The 25280-nt window shown below is 47.8% G+C and overlaps 3 protein-coding genes and 1 long non-coding RNA gene across 6 annotated transcripts; all 4 read left to right on the top strand.

Annotated features, from left to right (window-relative positions):
- Nucleotides 1-1305: 1305 nt before the first annotated feature.
- LOC134024683 (uncharacterized) lies at nucleotides 1306-3120 on the top strand. The gene is made up of 2 exons (XR_009930912.1): nucleotides 1306-1459; nucleotides 2289-3120. It is a non-coding gene; the product is annotated as an uncharacterized LOC134024683 (long non-coding RNA).
- A 978-nt stretch (nucleotides 3121-4098) lies between these two features.
- LOC134025211 (uncharacterized) lies at nucleotides 4099-5545 on the top strand. The gene is made up of 4 exons (XM_062468110.1): nucleotides 4099-4199; nucleotides 4387-4423; nucleotides 4578-5378; nucleotides 5510-5545. The coding sequence occupies exons 1-4, from the start codon at nucleotides 4135-4137 to the stop codon at nucleotides 5543-5545; spliced, it is 939 nt and encodes a 312-aa protein (XP_062324094.1). The 5' UTR covers nucleotides 4099-4134.
- An 857-nt stretch (nucleotides 5546-6402) lies between these two features.
- On the top strand, nucleotides 6403-13550 carry LOC134024679 (phospholipase ABHD3-like). Of its 3 annotated transcripts, XM_062467281.1 has the most exons (10): nucleotides 6403-6478; nucleotides 7023-7168; nucleotides 7778-7938; nucleotides 8227-8409; nucleotides 8551-8596; nucleotides 8718-8830; nucleotides 9355-9528; nucleotides 9690-9738; nucleotides 9863-10028; nucleotides 10266-13550. In XM_062467281.1, exons 2-10 carry the CDS (start codon nucleotides 7049-7051, stop codon nucleotides 10469-10471), a joined length of 1218 nt encoding a protein of 405 aa, XP_062323265.1. In that variant the 5' UTR covers nucleotides 6403-6478; nucleotides 7023-7048; the 3' UTR covers nucleotides 10472-13550. The 3 variants fall into 3 exon arrangements, with proteins under 3 accessions (XP_062323265.1, XP_062323264.1, XP_062323266.1); XM_062467280.1 differs by lacking the exon at nucleotides 6403-6478 and having other exon boundaries at nucleotides 6829-7168; XM_062467282.1 differs by lacking the exon at nucleotides 6403-6478 and having other exon boundaries at nucleotides 7037-7168; nucleotides 7557-7938.
- Nucleotides 13551-14625: 1075 nt separating this feature from the next.
- prkg3 (protein kinase cGMP-dependent 3) lies at nucleotides 14626-24530 on the top strand. Its single transcript, XM_062467274.1, has 22 exons — nucleotides 14626-14979; nucleotides 16811-16900; nucleotides 17268-17330; nucleotides 17652-17781; nucleotides 17887-18053; nucleotides 18189-18302; nucleotides 18624-18729; nucleotides 18843-18906; nucleotides 19103-19180; nucleotides 19326-19414; nucleotides 19582-19647; nucleotides 19785-19832; nucleotides 20063-20101; nucleotides 20567-20678; nucleotides 20807-20943; nucleotides 21457-21546; nucleotides 21741-21882; nucleotides 21971-22134; nucleotides 22495-22611; nucleotides 22736-22798; nucleotides 23041-23116; nucleotides 23626-24530. The coding sequence occupies exons 2-22, from the start codon at nucleotides 16813-16815 to the stop codon at nucleotides 23710-23712; spliced, it is 2040 nt and encodes a 679-aa protein (XP_062323258.1). The 5' UTR covers nucleotides 14626-14979; nucleotides 16811-16812; the 3' UTR covers nucleotides 23713-24530.
- Nucleotides 24531-25280: the final 750 nt, after the last annotated feature.

Genomic DNA, 25280 nt, shown 5'->3' with positions numbered 1-25280 from the left:
CATGAAACACCCTTTGTTTTGTGCCAAATGAAAAACAGACAATGCTGACTTGATCACATGAGGAACACACGCACACGTTGCCTGTCAAATGTAGTCAGACTCAGGTTCAGTGTCAGTTAATTGAACCACGGCGGTCATGGCCTTTCAACGGTCAAATTTCCCCGACCTTTGGTCGTGGTCAGCTGGAGTGGACAGGGCCGTGAGCAGCTGAACACTAAACCATGCCCCTCCCAGTCCCAACTCTCTCCCAGCTCAAACACATGGGAACAGTCAGCCCAGTTTGGACAGAGGCTAGCATTCCAACCACTGCCAGGGGTCAAGCACGCACCTCGACCGCAGTCAAACTTTGCAGTCGACCGCAAATGAACCTCACTTGAGGAAACAAACAACCAGAAGAGAGGCAGCCAGCACACAGGAGGGAGCCAAGCCGTGTGTGTCTGACTGAGTGACTTGGACCATGTGGAGCTAAGCACCCATGCAGTCCCTCCATGAACTCACACCCAAGGTTCATTCTAGTCAGGGTAAGTCACGATGCTCTGTTTGACAAGAACTCAATCTCCCATGAGTCGGTGGGAGTTTAGCCTTCAAACGACAGAAGTACACTCAACTACACTAGTCCACCCATAGGTGGCTCAATAGCGGCGGAGACATGAAATCGTTTCCTTGACTAATTTATTGGACAAGGTGGTGAATCCTAACCTGGTCCATGTCTGTATCCCCAACATTGATAACTAATCTGACATAGACTGGATAGATTAGTTTAATAAGATCATAGCTCCCTTCTACCCATCCATACAGGCATGAAATCCATGTTGTGTCAGTCTAGGGTCAGTTTGGAAATCAGTGTCTGACCTCGTATATGTGTTTCTGTGTAGTCATGGCTACGGTTAGTGATGGTTTCCGTCGGAACTGGAGAGCAGCATGTGTGTGTCGGTATCTGTTAGAATGACGTCTCTCCTATGTTTATGGAAAGTAACCCAGATGGTTTGTGTGCGCGTGTGTGGTGTGTGTGTGTGTGTGTGTGTGTTAGTCCACGTACAAATTCCTGTATCTGTCTTCTTCCTGCTGTTCCCTCTCATTCTAATTTTTTTAATTCATCTCCTTGTCACATCCTCTTTTTTTCTCACCCCTCCGTCCCCCACCCCCCCAAAAAGCAAAGAGAAATCTGTTAAAGACTTTGTTTGTCTCCAGGCAAAGAGAGCTGTTTTGAACGTATAGTCTCCCGCTTTGGCTCTAACATAACATATGTTGTCATTGGCGATGGGCGCGATGAGGAGCATGCAGCCAGCCAGGTAAATGTCCACCTCTTTTCTCAATCTCTGAACTCTGACCTTGTCACCCCCTTGTTTATTTTGCAGGCAAAGAGAGTTGCTTTGAGCGCATAATGCAAAGGTTTGGCAGGAAAGTAGTGTATGTTGTAGTTGGGGATGGTGTGGAAGAGGAACAGGCAGCAAAAAAGGTAAAGGACCTGGCCACGCCCCCCAACCCTACGCAGCGTGTGAGCTCTGATTGGACAAGCCTGCCTTTCTTTGCAGTAGTGGTGTTGAGTTTGCGTTTTTTTCTGGTTTGTGTTGGTTTTTCCTACTGGCTGACGCTCTCTGTTCTACTTGACCCTGAAATGAAAGGCGACTTTCGTTCCAAACTTTTCCAGTAGAACATTGGAACTGTAAAACTTCCTCTTTGTTGAAAGACAATTTTACTCTTGAGGCCTTTGTCATCGCAATGAATAATTCAAATGTACCATGTGACAACAGAACCACAGTAGGGGAAGTTTTATAAGAAACCAATTTCCATTGAGTGACCATTAATGAGTAGCAACTGTTCTTCTGCAGCTGTGTAGTATCCTAGTTGATTGAGTGGTCTTGGCATTTCCGTTTTTTGTGCGCGTGAGCGAGAGGATGTGTGCGTGCACGTGAGCGCGCGCGTGGTTGTGCGAGAGGAGGCGCGCTTGCAGGCAAGCGTGCATGTGACAGACTTTGTCAATGTAAGGTTAGACCCAATTCTGATGACAGTTATTTAAATCAACTCAGCTCTTTCAATGTGATACTCTATCCTTGTTAAAGACCACGTCGACTGCTACTGGCCTGTGTCCAGCTGGGGGTTAGGTGTCTGCTGGGGCTGGGGGTGTGTAGCATAGGAATGCATGGACATTGTTTGCAGTGCTTTGGCAATCTCCTGGACAGCTACAATGCATGACATTTGGTGGTGGTTTTCTGTGTCGCCTTGAATGTTCTGTAGACTAAATCTGTGTGTTTATGTACGTATGTGTGTGTGTGTGTGTCCCACAGCACAACATGCCTTTCTGGAGGATATCCAGTCACTCTGACCTGCTGGCGTTGCACCAAGCACTGGAGTTTGAGTACCTGTAACTGTTACTATAGCGATGGACACATCAAAAGTACCTGTTGTTGTTACCATGGCGATGGGCGATGATGGGAGATATAGCCCCGTCTTTTGTATCTCTATTTAAGAAACACAGTACACTGCAACGTTTTTGTCGTTTTCTTTTTTTTGTGACTTTTTTAACATCTGGATTTTAGAACTCTGAACTGTCTTAAAAGGATGAGGACTGGAAGAGGGGAAGAGAGAGAGAGAAAGAGGAGGATTAAGCAACAGACAGGAGGATGAGAAGAGAGAAGAGGGATGAAAGGAGAACATGACTGAACTTTCCAACGTACCCTGTGACCTCTGTGAAACATTGATCCACCTTCGTAGGATGTCTGGGCAATGCGGGCTTTCGTCATACACCATCTCCGTGTAAACTACTTTGTAAAGTGGTTTGGAAAACTTGTTTGGTATATATGCCTCAGTTGTTGTAATCTGATTTCCTACCCAACTTTTCAGGTTCTCACATCCCTATAACTCAAACTGAAGTCTGTGCAGTTACTGGCAACAACTAATAAACAAAACAAGGAAGAGGGGGAGAGGGGTTTGTGAATGAAAAGCAACTTAATTTTTGTTTCCCATTTTTTGGTTTCTCTCATTTTTTGTATGATTATTTTTTTTTGCAAGAAGAATGTGCGTCATGATGTGTCGTGCCTTATAAACGTGTTTGTGTGTTACTTTGTCACTTCTTTGTTTATTTGGAAATGCCTATGTAGATAAAAGAACAAAATCTGACTCAGAAGCTGTGTGATCATTTCCTGACATGAGAAGCCATGAAGTGACCAACATATGGATGAAGATAAACATCAATATGGGTTTAACCGTTCTCCCGTTGCGCAGTGGCAACAAATTGCAAAATGTGCAACCGTATTCAATAATCCTAACTTCAGGATAGGCTATACCGCTCTAGCATATTGCTCATTTTATGAAATTGCCTATAGTTTATGTGACGAGATATGTTGGATTTATGGTTTGACTACCGTACTTAACATTACAAAAATACAATGAACATGTTCACAATGGTAAATAAAATTAAATGTGATGATTCACGGAACACAATTGATCAAAACACATTGACATTCGGTCTGCGACTGACATAGTAGGCCTACTGAACGCGAGGCGCACCTTTTTTAACACGCACACAACTGGAAGCGCAAGAGATAGAATGGCTTGCTCAAATCTGCTGTATAATTAGCAAACAATCTGGTTGTAATGTAGGCCTATATCATATCCTTTAGCGTATCCCTCTGTCCTAATTTATAACATCATGATCTGTTTTATTGTGACGTATGGTGTTCAATGTCAATAAATTCCCAAATAGTCGTTCATGTTTGTTACAATCTTGAAGACGAGAAAGCATTTGCTTTGACTTCAGAGCATGTTGGCGAATATTTGGGATCCGCATTATGCCTGTAAGATATCACATGATATACAATAATCGACGGTATATTAAAGTGGAATAGTTCATGTAAAATACGCACTATGAATGAGTTTGTCTAGTATGCGGTTGTTGTAGCCTAAATGTAAATCAACTAATCCCTTAATCAAATCCCTTAATCCTACAGATCAGCTAACCTGCACTTGATCATAAGCTTTTTTTTAATGGTCACTATTGTTCTTTATTGACAAAACATAATTTATTATTTGATATCCTCTTCTTTTAAATGTTATGGGTGATACCTGTGGATATGGGTTATAGTGTGAGTAATTATGTTTGCGTGATCAGAACACAATCACAGCGTCTGAATCATGAACGACATAAGCCTGCAGCTTCACCACAAACAAGGGGCTATGGCATCGCTACTGTCAGATGAGTATGTGTAATATTAGGCCAATGGAATAGCAAGAACACTGAACAATACGTTGTTGGGCTTCGACGTCAGAAACTCTTAAGATACTGAGCACAGTCTGCATTGATTAAAGTAGTCTACTCACACCTTGGTGGTTACTTTGGTCAAAGCATTGAGGTCTAAAAAGCTAAATTGACTTCACCTTTTTCAGAGATCGAGATCATTTGGAGGATTGTCTATTGGATGTGGTGAGTGAAATGAACGGTAGACTACTTCATGTTTTGGCCCAAACAATACTTTAATCTTCTCAGGACAAACATCATTAGTACATTGACTGAAACGACACAAGTCCCAATCCATTACATTGTTTCCTCTTTCTGTCTGAAAAACTGCTGACTGAAGGAATTCAGCAGAGCTCCTGACCAGGTTGTGCTGTCTGAGATGGATCAAATCAATGGCACCTTCCTTCCTGCCAACGCCGCGAGCAGAAAAGTGTGTGACCGGCTTTGGCCCATGCAGCTGTCCTGCAGCACACCGAACCAACAGCAGGCCGCTCCCGGCACGCAGGAAGTCGAACCAGACCCCGTCCCGACCCAGCGGTGGGCCTCCGGAGCGACACGCGGGCCCACTTTAATGAGACGCCTCGACGACTCCAGCGACAGGTGCGACCCCGTGCTCGGCACCTCGGCCTCCCACACCGTGGAGAACGTTTCCGTGGTGGTGGAGGCCAGCCACGGTGGGGTCTCCCATGACAGCCTGAGGGTCTGCAACAAGGTCCAACTGACCGTGTGTGGAGGCGCCCTGCCCAGCCAACGCCTGCTAGCCAGCACCCTGGTGGACGGTGTGATGGATGGCTTCATCCACTACCCGTCCCTCACCATTCTGAACGCCAAGTTCACGTTCGACCGAGTGACGGAGGAGCGCGAGCCCGGCGGCGGCGGCGGCGTGCGCACGGTCATGTACGACGCGCGGGGCCGGCTGGACGTGCGCGTGCACCAGCTCAACGCGGCGTCCCGCGGGGAGAAGCTGGCCGAGAACACCATCAGTTTGGTGGCGATGTTTTTGGCCTGCAGCATTGCGGCCGATGAGCTCCAGGCTGCTACGAAGGCTCCCCCAGAGAAGCCCCCTTCCTCCTCCTCCTCCTCCTCCTCCTCCTCCTCCTCCCCCCAGGGGACCTGCTGCCCTAGTGGGGTGACCACAAAGGTAGGAGAGACCATCAGACAAAAAATGCTTTCCAAATAATGGCGATGGACATTGGGCTTCGGGCTGTCGTTAGGTAGCAAAGACTGGAATGATGTCAGATGCTCTCTGGCCCTTATATTCCTGACGCTCAGGAAAGTATCATGCCTGACAGACAGCAGGAAAAGTAATACCAAACCATTAGGAAATGAGTTAAGGGTAAATGAGTCTAGGGTGGATGATTCTACTCAGATTCTGATGCTGTGAGAAGTGAGAAGATTCCTCCGATTTATTACATTTATATGATTTTCATATATATAAAGGCCTTCTATCCTGTTCCAGCCAATCGCTTTAGGTGAGGCGGACTTTCCTCCTCGGCTAAGTTTGTGAAACCCCTGTCAGTCAAGCTCAACCTGGAGGAAAGCACCAAGTTCAGACGCGAGAACTGGGGGCACCGTTTCTCCCATTTGAATTCATTTGAAACTGTTACTGATTGCAGTCCAGGAGAAGTTCCTCACACAGTGTTGCCTTTGTTCCTTTTCAGTTGAGGCTCCTTCCACAGGGAGACCCAAGAAGCAAAGGTCTCTCTACTGCTGGTCTTTCTGAGCTTTTCTGCTGCTGCTGCTGCAGGAAGACCAACATCTCTAATGACTAAGAAAGTCTTCAACCTACATGCATCCCCTAAGCCACTGTTTTAGAAGACCATTGCTCTTGTGTTGCACATTCCAATAAACAGATGTTAAAGCAGCTGTTAACCGTGGTCAGATTTGAACACATTTTACCTATCGACATAAAGAGATGTTTATGTAATTTGTACTTGTGGTCGTCTATTCATTAGTCTGTGAGTGGCACACTACATATCAACATCTAGACAGGTTGATCTTACTGCTGGGATCTTACTGTGTGAGATATTTACTATCAAACACTCTTTAGGGCTGAATCTACAGAACTCAATACGAAGTTTACGTGTCCTGTTTCACCCCGGAACAGTAGGTGGAGACTGTAGGGTATTTATTTACTTGTGATGTATGCTACGTAAAGAAGAAGAGTTGAGAAGCCGGGCCCGGTCAGCTGGTTCAATAAATAATCGTGTGCAAACTGGATCTTTTTTTCCTCGGATTGAGGTTGATTTTATTTCTAACTACTTAAAAAATTACTGTTTGACAACCTGACACGCGTAGGAGAAGAAATCACCCGAAAATAACGTTTAGATGTTTCTTGTGAAGGCAGGTTGACAAATGCCAAGTTTATGAACCATCGTCCAGTCGACCTTTGACAGAATTGACTTACTGTACTGTACCGCTGTTTACGTGGTTGTCCTGGTTTTGTGTTGTCTTCATCAAACCGTGTGAAAGAGAAGTAGCCTTGTTAGCACTCCGGCTATCAGTATTTTAAGTTAGCCCACCGATCAGCTCGTTTACTTGGACACGATTTGCTGTAAAGGTAATGCCAATGTTGTTAGCGAAATAATAACGGATTTGACCTTATAACAGACGCGACAGGTTGACGGAAAGCTCACTGGGTTGGAACAGTGTCCCGTTACAGACGTCCCTTGCATTTAAATTAACTTCTGTATATAGCAAACGTGTACAGTACATCGTCAAATCTATGTCTGCACCTAGTTTGGAAGTATTGTGACCTTTTGTTTTTCTTCCGTAAATTAAGCAGAGTGGGTAACACGACATCGCCTAGTCATGCTCCTGTCTCACTCCGAGCTATGGAAAGAATGTTTGGAATTTCTGTCCAAGCCCTGCACAGTGGTCCTCGGCGCCATCACCGCTGCCCTCTATTACTTCTGGGGTCGTGAGGGCCAGGTTAGTCCCGCCGGCGAGAAACCATTGTTAGGAGCACTTGTCTTATAGCTTTCCGTTTCAGAGCCTCATATTTAGTGCTAGCTGCTGTGCTCTGTCTCATTTCCCCCTAGTCTTTCCCTGAGTGCTTCTTACCGCCATCTGTGGGCATTCACCTTGTCCATCCTCGTGTTATTTCAGAGTAACCAGGTTGTCGGCTGTTAGGGAGAAAATGACGATCATGGCCAGCCAACGGTGTTCTCCATCAAAACCATGTTGTTTTCCCCCAATCCATCTGTGTAGATGTTCTCCTCTGCCCAAGCAAAGCCAGCCATGAACTGTGTGTGTGTTGTGTGTGTGTGTGTGTTGAATTCAGTTCCATGCAGTGTTTGTCTTTTTTTTCTGTTTCTAGTTTGTCTGTGCTACGTCAACCAGCATACCGCATGAGCGGCTCCAGTATAGCAGTTTCACACACCTTTCTGTTTCATCTCATTCTTCAGACTCGCTCCAACACACACATACACACACACCATGCACTTACTTGTTACACATCCACCTATGTCCTCAATTTCTCTCAAGTGCTCTGACACTTGTCCTCTCTTCTCTCTCTCCCTCTCCTCCTCCCTCCTTCAGACACCAGTTCTGGTGTGCAGCGATGCATTTCGACATTTCCTCCAGAAGCACTGTCCTGTGGTGGACGAGTGTTTCAGCCCCACACCCTGGTGCTGGGGGGGGCGTCTCCAGACCCTGGTCAGGGTCTTCATCAAGTCCAGTCCCAAGGTCGCCTACAGGAAGTAAGGTCCCCCAGCGTGTCCTCATGGCTCCGGCCAAGGGCTGATGCCGATGCCAGTCAATGTTCAGACCAAGAGCACCCCCATGTGGACTGACATTGTCGTTCTTTTTCCTCCTTCCTTTACTCTCTCTCTCTCTCTCTCTCTCTCTCTCTCTCTCTCTCTCTCTCTCTCTCTCTCTCTCTCTCTCTCTCTCTCTCTGTCTGTCTGTCTGTCTGTCTGTCTGTCTGTCTGTCTGTCTGTCTGTCTGTCTGTGTGTGTCTCTCCCCCCCACCTCCCTCCCTCCTCCAGTGAGTTGATCCGGACTCCAGACGGGGGCCAGATCTCTCTGGACTGGGTGGACAACGGGGTCAGCGATGCCTACCCAGAGGCCCCCTCTCGGCCCACGGTGCTCATCCTGCCGGGGCTGACGGGGAACAGCCAGCAGACCTACGTCCTCCACGCCGTCAGCCAGGCTGTCCGCCGGGGCTACAGGTCAGGAGCCCCCCCCAACCCCCGTGTCGAGTCCCATCACCGCTCATGCGTTAACCCAGGTTTGAACTCACGGTGTCCTGGTTCTGCTGTCGTGTGAGATGGTATCCTCTCTCTCTCTCTCCCCCCCCCCCCCCCCCCCAGGTGCGTGGTCTTCAACAACCGAGGCTTTGGAGGAGAGGAGCTTCTGGTAAGTGTGACGGGTCACGGGTCGGATATTGGGGACGCGTGGTCCCCTTCAGTTGGGATTAGAAAAAACAGCATTGCGATATTACATGAACACCGGTAAGCAGCCCTCCCTCCCTCCCCAGACCCCTGTGACCTTCTGTGCAGCTAACACGGCCGACCTGGAGACGGTGGTCCTGCATGTGAAGCAGCTCCTGCCCCAGGCCCCCCTGTTGGGCACCGGCGTGTCTCTGGGAGGGTGAGTCAGCCCCTCGCCACAGAGCACAACCTTATTCTCTTAGCTGGTGATGGTGATGGATATGGGAGAGTCAGGTGGCTGAGCGGTTAGGGAAGCGGGCTAGTAATCTGAATGTTGCCAGTTCGATTCCCGGCTGTGCCTAATGAGGTTGTGTCCTTGGGCAAGGCACTTCACCCTACTTGCCTCGGGGAGAATGTCCCTGTACTTACTGTAAGTCGCTCTGGATAAGAGCGTCTGCTAAATGACTAAATGTAAATGTAAATATGGGCCATACTTGGGCCATGAGTCCTTGGGAGAGGAAGTGAGCTTCCGAAACTCGCCTGCTTTTAGAATCAGCTTGGCAGAGGGTTCAGTCGAAGGGCGTCAAGATGCTGAGATGTTTTCTCTTTCCTCTCTCTCTCTCTCTCTCTCTCTCTCTCTCTCTCTCTCTCTCTCTCTGTCTCTCTCTCTCTCTGTCTGTGTGTGTGTGTTCCCTTTCTTCCTTCTGTCATCCTCTCGCTCCTCTCGCACCTTTCATCCCCCAGCATGCTGCTGTTGAACTACCTGGCTCGCATGGGCAGGGAGGCGGGGCTTGTTGCCGGGCTGGCCATGTCCGTCAGCTGGGACACGCTGCAGTCGTGCGCCTCCCTGGAGCAGCCAATCAACCGCCTCCTCTTCAACCGGCACCTCGCCGCCAACCTGTGCCGCTCCATCAGCAGGTGAGAGACGGGGGCGGTCGGTGCCGTTGCCACGGCAGCAGTTGCCATGGATACACTGATTTCTATTTGATATTTTTATATGTATATATATGTTGACGTGGTGCGTTCATTTAGCCACCTCAATCTCCGGCTCTCTCTTATCCTCTGTGTCTTGTTCCCAGGCACAGAAAAATCCTGGAGCCAGTGATTGATATGGAGCATGTGATGAAGGTACACAAATCTCCATGTCTCTTTTCTGTTTGAACTCAGTCTGCTGTTCTGTCCTCTGTTGTTAGGATCTCCATCGCTGCTCTGACTCGTTCTCTCTCTCTCGCTCTCTCTCGGTTGTGTCCAGTCGCGTACCATCCGTGAGTTCGACGAGCGCTACACCTCGGTGATGTTTGGCTACAAGTCGTGTTTGGAGTACTACCACGATGCCAGCCCCGTCCACAAGCTCCCCAAGACCACGGTGCCCATCCTGTGCCTGAACGCCGCCGACGACCCCTTCTCCCCCAAGCACGGTGAGAGGCCTGGCCGAACGACCGTCTCCTTGACCCCTGGGTCCATTATACGCACACTCATACACAACTATAAACGTTTCCCCCTTTGGTTTCTCTGCTTTGTCCCTCGTCTTTGACGCTCATTACATATGCCAGGTGACATGTTCGTCCTGTTCTCTTCCCTTCATCCCTCCCCCTTTTCTACTCTCTCCACCCACACCTCGCTCCCCTCCCTCTGTCTTCATGTCCTCCCCCCAGCCATCCCGGTGGCCGTGGCCCAGCGCCTGCCCAACGTGGCCCTGCTGGTGACGTCGCACGGCGGCCACATCGGCTTCCTGGAGGGCCTGTTCCCCCGGGGCGAGGGCTACATGGACCGCCTGTTCGGACAGTTCATCCAGGCGGCCTTCGAGCACCCCGGGGCCCTGAAGGGGGCCTGCGGCGGCCAGGAGGAGCTGGCGGACTGACGGCACCGGCCCGCTCGTCCCAGGGGAGGAAGAGGGCGCCCAGGTATGCCGGGGCTCGCCGACTCCAGCTCAAGTGCACTTGAACTCTCCCGCTAACCCCCTTCTTCATCATCTCAGGTTCTCATCCGTCGGCCCGACTAGAGTAAGGAGCTCAAATGCACTGATTTGTTTAGTTTGTCATTTGCCGTGACCCCATTTAAAGTTACTGTAGATAGAAATTGACATGAATAATTCCTTTGATGCAGCTAGGGCAGGATTTTAGATTGTTCACAGTTGGGAACCTAACAGTTTAACTGTTAAGACCATTTTATGGCACAGTGATTTAGTTTCAGCACGTATGCGTACTGTCTACTGAAAACTCTTGCCTAAGCTAAAACAAGGCAGATATAGAACATTTGCACTCTGTGCGAGGAGTCACCACATGGTTGTGATAATTATGGTCAAGCAATTTGAAGTTCTGTTGTCTTTTCATATACTTGAGAAACTTCATCATGTTCTCTGAAGACCAACAGAAATGTATTGCTGTAACTTGACAATGTTTAAGCTCTTGTGGTAGTGAAGGAAATAGAGCGAAAGTATTAATGCTGAAGACATTTAATGTGTGAAATTGTATAGAATGTTTTAAATGATAATGCTAAGAATCCTCGTCCATGATAAGAAAACTGTCAGAATTTGTTATCAAGCTGAGACAGAAATATTGGTTTATTGATTGTTGTTGAGTTTTTGATCTTGTCATCCTATTAGTTTTTTTTTTTTTTTTACCCAAATGAATGCTGGAATATTGCATAGCAACTTGTTCTTGAGCATACACATTCCTTGGCCGTGGTTTGTTTGAAAACCAATCTATTTGTCGTTGATGGCCTTTCAGTAAGTTTGAAAACCCAAGATCATTTTGGACCTAAACAACTTTGGCGTGTTACTATGCTGACCTTCATGTTTATTGTTTTCCATGAGACTGCTGGTTGATGTGGTCATTTTGCTCTGCGGTGTTATTGGGCATTGAACGGACAAGATACTGCCTCAGTACACGTGGGTTTAGCTTTAGTAGGATGAACATTACAGAGCCCAGGCTTACACACGTCACAGCAACACAAGCTAAACACACCAACATGCAAACGCACAAGCTGCCATAACACAATTGAAATTGAACTCAATCGAATTGAATCGGAATATGAAGTGCTTCACTGGAGATGCAGTTGAAGAGATATGATGTGAAAATGAGCGTGCTTTGCTCTTCAAGCCTATTCAACACCAGCTAAGACCAGTCCCAATTTGTCTGTCTTTTAAAACTCTCTAAAATGCCCTCTTAAATTTGATACGACTGAAATGTTCCAAAAAGAGTTAATAGCTGCTGGTCAAGTTGGCCGTGCACTAGTTCGATATGATTACCTGTTTCTATTTGACCAAGCTCACCTCAGCAGTTTGCCTTACTGGAGCGCAAGACCTACAGTATGTGGCTTGTTTATTATCCTGTACATGTTATGTATCCCTGGCATGCCCAACCCTATCAGCTCTGATAAGTGTGTATGTCCTTTGATGCAGCTAGGGCAGGATTTTAGATTGTTCACAGTTGGGAACCTAACAGTTTAACTGTTAAGACCATTTTATGGCACAGTGATTTAGTTTCAGCACGTATGCGTACTGTCTACTGAAAACTCTTGCCTAAGCTAAAACAAGGCAGATATAGAACATTTGCACTCTGTGCGAGGAGTCACCACATGGTTGTGATAATTATGGTCAAGCGATTTGAAGTTCTGTTGTCTTTTCATATACTTGAGAAACTTGAACCAGCGTGTGAAATATTGATATATTTGAATCCCTCTTTTCGCTATCTTCATCATGTTCTCTGAAGACCAAACAGAAATGTATTGCTGTAACTTGACAATGGTTAAGCTCTTGTGGTAGTGAAGGAAATAGAGCGAAAGTATTAATGCTGAAGACATTTTATGATGTATTTAATGTGTGAAATTGTATAGAATGTTTTAAATGATAATGCTAAGAATCCTCGTCCATGATAAGAAAACTGTCAGAATTTGTTATCAAGCTGAGACAGAAATATTGGTTTATTGATTGTTGTTGAGTTTTTGATCTTGTCATCCTATCCTTGAAATTGAACTCAATCGAATTGAATCGGAATATGAAGTGCTTCACTGGAGATGCAGTTGAAGAGATATGATGTGAAAATGAGCGTGCTTTGCTCTTTAAGCCTGTTCAACACCAGCTAAGACCAGTCCCAATTTGTCTTTTAAAACTCTCTAAAATGCCCTCTTAAATTTGATACGACTGAAATGTTCCAAAAAGAGTTAATAGCTGCTGGTCAAGTTGGCCGTGCACTAGTTCGATATGATTACCTGTTTCTATTTGACCAAGCTCACCTCAGCAGTTTGCCTTACTGGAGCGCAAGACCTACAGTATGTGGCTTGTTTATTATCCTGTACACCTCACCTATGGCACTGTTCCCTGGCATGCCCAACCCTATCAGCTCTGATACGTGTGTATGTTAACACCCTAATAAGGTAAGCTGGCATTAAAAGGGATGGAGTTTGTGAAGAAGGTAATTTGCCCACCTGGGCAGAGATCCCAGAAACATACTCTTGCCTGGGAGTTGTGTGTGCAGGATGTCCTGTCGCAGAACTCAGTTTAGGCATTGTTGAGGGGTTTATTTCTCCCTTGTTTGAAGTCTGTTGTGCTACTGAATGTTTCTCTGTGATTCAACCATCATCAACCTGCTGACAATCTCAGTTTTGTTCCAGAACTTCTCGGGTATTTGCATTTTTCCATTTTATGGGCATTAAGTACAAACGGAATAAGCACACGTCCAAGAACTGTGCAAGTGCAACAATAAGTGTAAGGGAGGAACGAGCACAGATGTGCAGTTTTACATGCACGACTACACACACTTCCTGGTGAACTGCCAGGCTAAAGTAACAGCATAAACGTTTTGTGACATTTCAACTAAATCTCACTCTGCATTATTTGTTTTCCTTTCAACTGTCAACCTACCATTTCATTTTTAATACCACTTAATACTTCAATATCAATTTGTATTCTTCAATAAAGTAACCAACAAAAAAAAGAATGTCAACATTGGATGTCGTTTTTCCACTTCACAGGATTCAACCATTCATTTCCTTCACCTATCTTCTCAGACTGCTAGATGTTGAACATCAGATTGTAACCTTGGGTTTGTTATGATTATTCATATCCACTAGGGCCTAGATCATCTGGGTGGAACAATGTAATTATACTGGTAGGACTGGTCACCTGGGACTGGATCTCTCTCATCTGGCCGCTGCAGGTTGTTAAATGTCCTTAGGTATTGATTAACCAGGCAGGTATCAATAATTAACAGAAGACAATAAAAGCCCACACACTCTGTCACAATGCTAACCTTTTAGCCCTATTTAACTATAATGATTCTGCTCTGGAAAGAATCCAGTCGTTTTGGATCACGTGTTTGTAGGGAATTAAAACAGATTCTTTCCACTTCTTATCTTGATCCTGCGTACATGCAACCGTTTCCAGGAGTCATTATGGGATTCGAATAGACTGGGCAAGGCGTAAGTGTTTCAGAAATGGTATTAAAAGTTGGTATTTTGTAACACACTTTTATCACTTTGGGTGTGCAAGCGTCCTCTGGGCGAAGTGCTGGTAAGCTGGGTCTGATATTGAATTGTTTTGTCTTTACGGCCCTGTCTGCGTCTCAAGGTCTGTTGCTGTTGACACAGGTGGGCATGGGCGAGGATAAACCGCGGTGGCCTGTCTTGTCCTATCTCTCCTTCTCTGTGTTCTTCGTTCCCTCCTCACTCTCTCCTCCCCCCCCAGTGCATACCCCCTCTCTCTCCTTTCTCCCCGCTCCCTCCTCCCTCTCTCCTCCCCCCCCAGTGCATACCCCCTCTCTCCTTTCTCCCCACTCTCTCCTCCCCCCAAGTGCATACCCCCTCTCTCTCCTTTCTCCCCGCTCCCTCCTCCCGCTCCCTCCTCCCTGTTTCCTCCTGCCCTCCTCTACCTGGTGTGCTGGGAGGAGCCCGGGGCGCTGGCTAATGATCCAGCACACCGAGCAAGCAGAGCAGCCTGACACGAGGAGAAGAACCGAACGCAAGGGGGGGAGGGAGAGAGAACGAACGAGGAGATAATTGGCGACGGCAACAACAACAACAACAAAAACTGAAGGGCCGAGAGTGCTTGATCAGGCCCGGAAAGACGGGAGAGAGGGGGAGGAGGAGGAGGAGGAGAAAGGGAGGAGGCGATGGAGGACTAGGTCACGTCAGACACGGAACGCTCAGTGAGGTTTCTGAAGAGGCGTGGGTGAGACCGTACGGGGACTGGAGAGATCCGGGATCTCGTCGTGTAGAGTTCCTTTCCGGGAGGTATCGGTGTGTTTCACCTGTCCGGGTGGATCCGCGCACGCTGAAGGGAGGATCCGTTCGTTCCGAGCGGAGATCCATGCGATCCACGGCCGAGGCCACGCACACGCTCCCTCTTGCTCGTCTCCACACAGCCCACAGGTGAGTCCAGACTTTCTGTGAAACGCCCTGAGACCTGCGAGGGCCCAGTAGCAACAGGCATGCCCTATTAATGGACCTGGGCTGTGACTGTGGAATGCCTGGGGGCTAAGTAGGTATTTATGGGAGATAATCATTTCTGGGTGGTTAACTCAGGCAGTGAAGGCAATCATCCTCTTCTCCCCCCTGTTCTCAATATAGCAGCAGATTCCAGGAAGGCTGTTGATTAGGATTTCAGTGAATGTCTTGGTTTTGGGAAATGCACACAGGAAGTGGACCTGCAATTTTTTGGACACCAACTCAAAATGCACCTTTTAACCCTTGTGTTATCTTCAGGTCATTCTGACCCATCAGTCATTGTGACCCACCGTCGTATTGCGACAAATTTACCTCCTACAAAAACAAAGTGAAGCATTTTCTTTTAACTGTCGGGCTGTCTCAGACCCCCCACATTGCAATGGTTAAAAGAAAATAATTGTTATTTGTTTTTGTATTGGGTAAAATTGGGTAAACACAACGGTGGTTCGTTATGAACCTTTGGGTCATGTGACCCGAAGGCAGCACAAGGGTTAAACATTTGATTTAAAGAGACTGGACTGTGCATTTGTTATGATTGCATTTCACTCGGTCCTGTTATTGAACTCATACCCTTGTTACATGGAAGTCCGATTCACGATCATTAACTTTGAAAAACAACGTTCCGAATGCCAAAACGAGTCTCCTCTTTTTCATTCGGTAATTGGCTGGGGAACTTTACGACCACTTTAACACTGTGTCTAATCTTTGCTCCGTTCAATGTTCAGGGAGAGAGCAAGGCAATCGGGGTCACGTGAAGAGCAGGGCGCCGAACTAATTGCTGCAGGGTCGGATTGCATTGATGCGTATGGATGTGTGCGCTTGGTTAAATGAGTTTGTGGTCATGCTAACGTGTGCTCTGTCAACAGAGGTAAAGCCGCCTCATAATGACAAGACCAACAGCATGGGGGGGAGCCCCTCACAGTCAAGGCTCTAGTAAACACAGCAATGGAAACAATGGATAGGGCGCTTGATGTGTTATTGGTTCCAAAGTGTGTGAGTGTGTGTGTGAACGCGTGCGTTCGTGTTAACCCTCGTGCTGCCTTCGGGTCACATGACCCAAAGGTTCATAACGAACCATCGTTGTGTTTACCCAATTTTACCCAATACAAAAACAAATTAAAATAATTTTCTTTTAACCTTTGCAATGTGGGGGGTCTGAGACAGCCCAACGGTTAAAAGAAAATGCTTCACTTTGTCTTTGTATGCGGTAAATCTGTCGCAATACGACGGTGGGTCACAATGACTGATGGGTCAGAATGACCCGAAGATAACACAAGGGTTAAAATACCAAATCCCAAGTCAACTGGCTTTGGTCTATTTATACCTGACACAAACGTGCAAACACAAAGGTGTTATTGACACGTTCCATCAACAGGCGTGACCGTGAGTCATGAGTGTGCATGAACAGGAAGTGGGGCAGGTCCTCCATGACTCGTCCAGCAGGGCGCGGCAGCACAGCCCCCCTGCTGCCGCACCACATTACAGTCCATTATTTATGAGGATGGAGAGTTCCCGCTGGGGCTCGTGTGACATCCTGTGTGTGTGTGTGTGGCACACACCCCATAGTGTGCTTACGGCTCCAGAGACTAAGGACAGACTGGTGTCGTAGCTGGTGCGGAAAGCTGTCATTCTGGACTGTGTCGTAGGAGAACTGTATCTCACCAAACGTGTGGCCTGTGAAGGATGGAGGAGTTCTGCTGTTCTAGTGTGTATGTGCATGCGTTAGTGTGTGTGTGTGTGTGTGTGTGCCCCTCAGTCATGGGGGACCAGTTGGAGGAGTTGAGGCAGCAGTTGGAGAAACAGACGCTGATCAACAAGGAGCTCCAGAACCACAACAAGGATCTGGGTACGAACAGAGACATGACCACCACTAGGGCCACTAATGACTTTGACCACATTTATATATGAAACCATAACCACATCAGCCAGAATAATACATTCAGACCCAGTTTCCCAGACATGGAATAAGCCTATAGTCCGAAACGAACAACCTTTCCCTTGGAGACCTTCACTGAATGTTTCTCTTACTTTAGGACAAGGCTTAATACATGTCTGGGAAACTGGGCCTTAAAGTTGTAAACTTGAACATTACCCAGTGACCAAGTTCAACCCCTCAATCACCATAACGGTGAAGGCAACTGGGATCGCAAACCATAACATCAACCGTTACAACCACAACTTTCGCCCGCTTATCCTCTCCTTCCTCCCTGTAGAGAAAAGACTGCAGGAGAAGGAGAAGCTGCTCCAGGAACTGCAGAGTCACTATCACGACCTCGGTAGGACGGGAAAACACACACCTGTTCCCCTGGAAACATGTCTGTCTGACTTGTGCCAGTGCTCGTAGCAACTCTGTCCCTGTCCCTGCGTCAGCATGTGTGGTCATGTCTGTTCCTAACTCTGTCGCTAACTCTAACACTGTCTTCACCCATTTCTCGGTGTCTCTATGTCTCTAACTGTATTTAAACACGTCTCCAATGTTAATTTATTACATCCTGTCTTGAACTACATCTCCATCTCCTTCTCTCATGTCTCTCACCGTGTCTCTCACTGTGTCGGTCTCTACCTGTCTGTCTGCATGACCGCACTACATTTCCCAGAGTTCCCCACTCAGAAGAACAGCTATGAGGGCGAGCCAGAGGTCAGGATGAGCCGAGCGGCCGTCATGGCCCCCGAGCCAATCCCCGAAGACCTGGAGATCACACAGACCAGGGTCAAGAAGACCTTCGGGTGATTTGCTTGTGCACATGGCGTCGTCACGGCGACCATCATGTTTGTCATTGAATGTCAGTCAATGCTGAGCTAGCAGTCTTCCTTCCTACCTTACCTTCCCAGCGAGACCAGTCTGATCGTCAAGGCGATCGGGAAGAATGACTTCCTGAGTCGGCTGGATGACGAGCAGACCGCCATGATGGTGGATTTACTAGTGTCCGTCGACTTCAAGCCCGGGAAGGATGTCATCGAGGAGGGAACAGAGGGAGATCGCATGTACATCGTAGCAGGTGTGTGTGTGTGTTTATATATGTATTCTGCATGAACCTTTCATGAAAAGAGCACACCGTTGCCTGAAATGAAATGGCAGGTCTCTCATGGTTCCATCCATATGATGACAAATTTCTTTGTCTCTGAAAAATTAGACGGCGACCTCCATGTGACCCAAGCCGGCCGCAACCTCCGAACTCTGACCTCTGGGGATGTGTTTGGGGAGCTGGCCATCTTGTACAACTGCAAGCGTACAGCCACGGTCAAAGGTAGGAAACACTGTCACTGGGACTGACCATGGCTATCATGAGCCAGTGACACAAGGACCTTCTGACTAGGGGAAATTCAGAGATGCTAATTAGTAAAGATGTTTTTCTTGCTTACGCGTACAGTATCCGGGCCAGTTATGCTAATGCTGAAAGATTTGATACAAAAATGAACGTAGGTCATGGATAATGGTCAGTTTGATGAATGTATTTGGTGCTGTGCATGAACGAAATCAAACAACGTTTGAATCGACTTTTCGTAACCATGCATGGAGTTGGATGGGTGGAGTGTGGTTTGAACGCCAGTGTCTGTTCTGCTTGCAGCCAGCACAGCTGTGCGTCTGTGGTGCATGGAGAGACAGACCTACAGGACCATCATGACTGACAAGTCCAAGAAGAAACGAGAGCAAGTCATGGGCTTCTTGAAGACGTCAGTGTCCACTGTCGACCCTTTTAACAGACTAGTGTCCGACGAAAGACGACAGTCTTTCGTTTTATTTATCTATCTCTAACTTGACAAACTCTTGGCATTTTGCGTTTCAGGGCCCGCACTCTGAAGGACCTGAATGACGTCCAACTCTCCAAGATCATAGATTCCATGGAGGAGGTCTGCATGTCCCGCCCCTTCCATACCTGTCAATCACCCCTGTACTCACCCTCTTAGTCCCGGCAGTTTGAACTGTTTCGTGTAAAGTCCTCTGGTGCTGATGAAACTGAGATTATTGACAGATCTGCTCCAGAATCTTCTGTCTGTGGATCCCCTCTGGCATCCTCCTGATCAGATGACCTTCTGTCTTGTGCAGATGAAGTTCCAGAACAATGATGTCATTGTCAAGGAGGGGTCTGAAGGCAACACGTTCTACATTATCCTCAAAGGAAAGGTAGAGAAGAATCTTCTAGTCTCTTTTAATGTTCATTCGAATAAACTTTCCCACGAGTGCCCTTTTCACTGGTAAACTTTGACTGCTGTCTCTCTCTCTCTCTGTGTGTGTGTGTGTGCGTGTATGTGTGCGTGTGTGCCTGCAGGTCCAGGTGACTAAGAAGGTGAACGGTCAGCAGAAGCAGATTCGCACCATGAGCACAGGGGAACATTTCGGGGAACTGGCCCTCATACGGTAACCATGGAGACAGGAATGCCTAAAAGCCTGGAGATGGTGACAACGTCCTGTCCTGTGACGACAGGGTCACCGTCTCACACAATGCTGTCCAAGTACGATCGGTTCTTTCTAATGCCCTGTGGGTCCGTGTGATGCATTGTGGTGTGTGTGTGTGTCCCTGGCAGAGAGATCCTAAGAACAGCCACCTGCACTGCCATCGGCCCTGTCACCTGTTTCTCCATCGATAAGGAGTAAGAGTGAACCACTTCCATGGCATCCAGTGGTGTCTTTTTTTTAAGCTTGTTCTTGCTTCGGCCAAGGTTCCGACTGTTGAGATGTTACCGAAGCGTAAGACTGATGGTGTGTTGTTGTTGTTGTCGTGTCCCAGGGTGTTTGAGGAGACCATTCCTATTGAGCACCTGGAGCTCCACAACGAGTACGTTTTCAGACGCGCACAAACACAGCCGCCTTTCTTTCTCTCTCTTTGTCTTTGCGACCGTCTCGTTCTCTCTCTCTCCCTTTCTTTGTCTTGCTCTCTCTGTCTTTCTCTCTCTCACACACCACCTCTTTAACGCTCTCTCTTTCTCTCTGTCTCTCTCGATATGTCTTTCTTTCTTTATCTTTCTCTCTGGTGACTGTGCTCTCTGTTCCCCCCCCCCCCCCCAGCTTCAACATGGAACAGACAGACGCTCCAGAGAGGACGAGGTGAGAGAGAAACAGGAGCCATTCCACTGCGGCTCGCTGTCCTTGTCCTCCTCTCGCCCCTGAGCATAGATCCATGCATCTGGTCCTAACCTCCCTGTTCTCCCCGTGTCTCTCTCTGTGTCTCTCCCTGTGTCTCCCCCCTGTGTCTCCCCCTGTGTCTCTCTCTGTGTCTCCCCCTGTGTCTCTCTCTGTGTCTCCCCCTGTGTCTCCCCCCTGTGTCTCCCCCCTGTGTCTCTCTCTGTGTCTCCCCCTGTGTCTCCTCCTGTGTCTCTGTGTCTCTCTCTGTGTCTCCTCCTGTGTCTCTGTGTCTCTCTCTGTGTCTCCCCCTATGTCTCTCCCTGTGTCTCCCCCTGTGTCTCTCTCTGTGTCTCCCCCTGTGTCTCCCCCCTGTGTCTCCCCCTGTGTCTCTCTCTGTGTCTCCCCCTGTGTCTCTCTCTGTGTCTCTCTCCGTGGTTTCTGGGCCAGCTCCAGCTCCTCTCTGACGCTGAAGGACCTGGTCCCAGTGCTGTACCTGGAGGGACGTTACCAGGGTCAGCACGTGACCCTGGGGGTGGGAGGCTTCGGCAGAGTCGAGCTGGTACCTTTGTGTGCTCCTCATATCGCATGACCTGCACCTTCAGTGTACTGTACAGCATGCCCAACCCCAGTGTGTTGACTCGTCTGTTTGTTGACGTTGTTTACCTACCCACCCACCCTACACCCCAGGTGACCACCATCCACCATGGGAAGTACTTTGCCACGAAGCGGGTCAGTAAGAAGCTGATCGTTGCCAAGCGACAGCAGGAGCACGTCCTGTTTGAGAAGAGGATCCTCAAGGCCATCCAGAGTGACTTCATCGTCAGGTGACGAGAGCGTGTGGACCTTTGACCTGTTAGACCTTTGACCTCTCACTAGCATGCTCACCTCACCTGCTGTGTGGGGTTTTCTTAACTTGAGGTATTTTGCCTGGTTGACACACAATGGCGCATCTAGCCTTTGTTAGGATATCTGGCTTGGGCTCACAGCTGGAGAAAACCTGATCAAACACAGGACAAAGATTCTGTACATTTTTATTTGAACAATAGTTCAAAGCCAGAGGCGCAGCTCTGGCCAATCAGTGAAGAGCATTGATCATGCAGTCTCACAGGAGGAAAATACCCAAGAGACACAGACGCTCCAGCTTCGACATACCTTTCTGTTCTTCCTCGTTTCTTTCGTCTTCTTCTCATCTTCCCTTTCTTTCAACCTCCCTCCCTCTCTCTCTCTCTCTCTCTCTCTCTCTCTCTCTCTCTCTCTCTCTCGCTCTCTCGCTCTCTCTCTCTCTCTCTCTCTCTCTCTCTCTCTCTCTCTCTCTCTCTCTCTCTCTCTCTCTCTAGGCTGCACGGTGCCTTCAAGGACTCTCGCTACATCTACATGGTCATGGAATTCTGTTCTGGAGGAGAGATCTGGACCAAACTCAAAGAAGTGTAAGGCGGCACGTCGCTCTGACCCCTGCCCCCTGTTATCAGTCAACGTGCTAGTGTGAATCCCTACGAGTGTTATTGACAGGATGAAAAGGCATTGTTAGATAAGACCTGAAGGTTAGAAGATAAGGCTCTGTCTCCACTTTCTGTTGAATTCCATTCCATTCTAGTCCAACACTATCCTCTGTGTTTGTCAGGGGCCGTTTTGATGAGCCAGTCGCTGTGTTTTGCACAGCCTGTGTGGTGGAGGCCTACTCCTACCTCCACAAGAAGGGTATCATGTACAGGGACCTCAAACCTGAGAACCTGATGCTGGACTCTAAAGGCTACGTCAAAGTGGTGGGTTCTTTTTAGGGGCTGTGCTTGTGTGTGCGTCGGTGCATGTGGCTGTGACACGGCATTCAGATGTGTCTCTGCGGGTGTCCAGGTGGACTTTGGCTTCGCCAAGGAGCTGGTGCGGGGTGCGAAGACCTACTCGTTCTGTGGGACCCCTGAGTACATGGCCCCGGAGATCATCCAGAACCAGGGCCACGACTTTGCGGCCGACTTCTGGTCCCTCGGGGTCCTGGTCTACGAGCTGCTGGTGGGGAGGTGGGTCTCCAACCTTCCCTTCCCCCTTCCTTGAGGTCACCTCTGACGCAGCCTGACCGGATGGGTCAAAGCGTGTGTTTCTCTCTGCCCTGCTGACACTCCTCCTGTCGTGTCTGATCCTGCTGTTTGGGAACTTCAAACGTATTTAACCGCAAGGTGGCAGTATGACACCGGCAAGGGCATGAGTGGGATATCACGGTTACATCATGCTGCATTACAGCTAAGCTCAGCTTTTTCCGATCAATCTCCACAATGCTTTAAAAGAGCCCTTCACAGCCCACACTGTCTGAAGATAACCTGATAGTATTTAGCTGGTTAGTTTGACTCGTATCTAACCACCTGTTCCCTTTCTGCTTCCAGCCCCCCCTTCTCCAGCTCAGAGCCCCAGAAGATTTATGCGAAGATTCTGGACGGGGTTCTTAAGTTCCCCCCTTACATGAGCGAGGCTGCCAAATCCCTCATCAGTAAACTGTGCAGGTGAGAACGGCGCCCCCCTGTGGTGTGGCTTGAGGTTATACAGTAGTGTTTCCCGGGGTGACATGTTAGGTTATCGGACTGTGTTTGGTTCTGAACTCGCATGGTGTTGTGTTCCTCTCTGCAGGCCTCGGCCAGGTCAGAGGTTAGGAAACACCAAGAACGGCATCAAAGATGTCCGGAACCACAGGTAACCATAGCAACCTGAACCCTGCGTAATTGTGTGTTTACATCATTGAGAGGAGACATTCTATTTGTATAACTCCCAAGTCCTGAGTTCTCACCCTTTTTTATAATATATTCTACCATATATTTTCCCTTGTTCTCTCTCTCTCTCTCTTTCTCTCTCTCTCTCCACATCTCTCTCTCTCCACATCTCTCTCTTTCTCCTTCTCTCTCTCTCTCTCTCTCTCTCTCTCTCTCTGTGTATAGGTGGTTCAGCAGTATGAACTGGCACAAGCTGCGTGTGGGTCAGGTGGAGGCTCCTACAGTCAAGCTCATACGCAAGGTCAGCCCATCCATCCCCCAGTACATCCAACCCTCCATACATCCATCCCCCAGTACATCCAACCCTCCATACATCCATCCCCCAGTACATCCAACCCTCCATACATCCATCCCCCAGTACATCCATCCCCCAGTACATCCAACCCTCCATACATCCATCCCCCTGTACATACAACCCTCCATACATCCATCCCCCAGTACATCCAACCCTCCATACATCCATCCCCCAGTACATCCAACCCTCCATACACCCATCCCTCCATACATCCATCCTTCTGTACATCCAACCCTTCTGTACATCCAAACCTACTGTACATCCAACCTTTCCTACATCCCAGTTAGGGCTGGAAATATACACCTGAGGCCGTATTTGAACAAGGACTTTAAACACATAATCAAGTGTTTCAATGCCAGTGTCACTTCAATGCATTCAATCCCACCGGCCATCCTGAGTAATAGCAGTTTATCTCTTCACCTTTCTATCCCTGTCTCCATATCTCTCTCCTTCAGGGCCCCTGCTACATCAACTTTGATCGTTTCCCGTACGAGCAGCCTCAGGCTGAGGAGGAGTTCTCGGACTGGGACCGTGACTTCTGATTGGACGTCACGGTCGGACGGAAGCCACAGAGGGTCAAAGGTCATGAGACCAGGTACTAATGGGCGATTTCGGTTTGGCCCTCAACACTCCATTTTAGACTGCCACAGGAGCAGGACTACGTACATCATCATGACATCACAGAAACATCATCAAAAACAAATGGCTGCAATGTACTCACAGATGAACAATGTCACAATGACCTCCTGAATAACTGATAAAAAGACCTCACAGATCAACTGTCATAGTGGCTTTACAGGACTTGTTACCCCCTCTGGGTCTTTGAGTCAGCTTGTAGAGATGCATACAGTATGATGGAAATGTAATCTAAAAGGATATTAGGTTGAGATGTGGCGGTTGTGTGTGTATGTGTGTGTGTTCAAAGGAATATGCACTTCCCCAAAGAAAAAGAAAACTTTGTCCTACTAACATGCTAATTTAGTGCCTTTTTGTGCCGATAACCACCTCAACCAGAGGTGACAATTATTTCAAGAATCAAAACTTCATGTTACACATTCTGTGGCTGTGAACATCTAAGTTCTGATATATACATTTATCACTCAAGTAATATACAAATGGGTTTTCAAGGTTGTGCCAATGTTATCTTTTTTTCCAAGTTGTCAAAAAAAGAATGGTGTTTGTGCCTGATAAGATAGTATTCTTTCATTTCAGTTGATATGCATCTTTTAATGTGCCTTTCATTCATCTTTTCTGCATTCTGCTGTTTTGATTGTTTTCCGAGTGTTTTAATCATCTCTGCATATCCTTATCATGATCCCTTATGGCTAGAGCTCGGTAAATAAACTATTTTGCTTGTTCATGTCTGAGTCGCTGTCTCCAGGCCCCCTGATCACTGTCCCTGACCAGGCTAACGAGTCGAATTTGAACACAAACTGTCCGCAACACCAACTCAAGCAGTATTGCGGACACATCCATCTAACAATATCTAACAAGGCCCTAAGAGATCATTGGACTTGACATGCTGTGGTCAGATAACATTGTCTTGACTGACGGCCTCTGAGACGTTCGATAGTTTGCATGCGGTGAGGTTGCCAGGTCTGATCGGACCGGAGACGGTGAGGATATCTCGGATCTCTGCCGGTGCTTTCAAACAGCGGTGACGGCGCTGCGGCAGATCCCTACCTCTGCAGCCAGCAGAGCTCTGAGTGGAGCGAGTCAGAACACAAAGAGATGAAGGAGATGGCGATGAAGGTGGACTGAAACCCTCAGAGACTATCTCTCTCGCCAAGTTGAGTTCTAACAGCCAGTGAAGTCAGACCGAGGGATAACATGGGATTATAGCTAAGTCTCTTCCATCCAGAGCTTTCTACAGAGTTGCTGTTGTCTCCAAACATAATGGGGAACTGTGATGTACTTTATTTGAATACTGATTTATACAGTCTAACTGTCCTCCACAATTACATATTATTGGGGAAGGAAAGAAGGAAGGAAGGAAGTAATAAAGGATGGAATAAAGTGATGAACAAATACATGATTGTATTATAATGAAGTTAACAAATGGCTTACCACTCATGACTACCCCCCTGACTGTATTTGACACCAGGGTGAA

This window comes from Osmerus eperlanus, chromosome 8 (assembly GCF_963692335.1).
Source record: "Osmerus eperlanus chromosome 8, fOsmEpe2.1, whole genome shotgun sequence".
Lineage (NCBI taxonomy): Eukaryota > Metazoa > Chordata > Actinopteri > Osmeriformes > Osmeridae > Osmerus > Osmerus eperlanus.
Note: the sequence above shows the minus strand (reverse complement) of the source record. Positions and strands in the feature narration are given on the sequence as shown.

Coding starts and splice junctions, on each gene's coding strand:
- LOC134024679 (XM_062467281.1), top strand. CDS start 7,049: ATGCTCCTGTCTCACTCCGAGCTATGGAAAGAATGTTTGGAATTTCTG. Junction 7,169..7,777: donor TCTGGGGTCGTGAGGGCCAG/GTTAGTCCCGCC, acceptor TCCCTCCTTCAG/ACACCAGTTCTGGTGTGCAG. Junction 8,831..9,354: donor ACCGGCGTGTCTCTGGGAGG/GTGAGTCAGCCC, acceptor TTCATCCCCCAG/CATGCTGCTGTTGAACTACC.
- prkg3 (XM_062467274.1), top strand. CDS start 16,813: ATGGGGGACCAGTTGGAGGAGTTGAGGCAGCAGTTGGAGAAACAGACG. Junction 20,944..21,456: donor CAGAGTGACTTCATCGTCAG/GTGACGAGAGCG, acceptor CTCTCTCTCTAG/GCTGCACGGTGCCTTCAAGG. Junction 22,135..22,494: donor TACGAGCTGCTGGTGGGGAG/GTGGGTCTCCAA, acceptor TTCTGCTTCCAG/CCCCCCCTTCTCCAGCTCAG.
- LOC134025211 (XM_062468110.1), top strand. CDS start 4,135: ATGAACGACATAAGCCTGCAGCTTCACCACAAACAAGGGGCTATGGCA. Junction 4,200..4,386: donor GCATCGCTACTGTCAGATGA/GTATGTGTAATA, acceptor CACCTTTTTCAG/AGATCGAGATCATTTGGAGG. Junction 5,379..5,509: donor CTAGTGGGGTGACCACAAAG/GTAGGAGAGACC, acceptor CCTGACGCTCAG/GAAAGTATCATGCCTGACAG.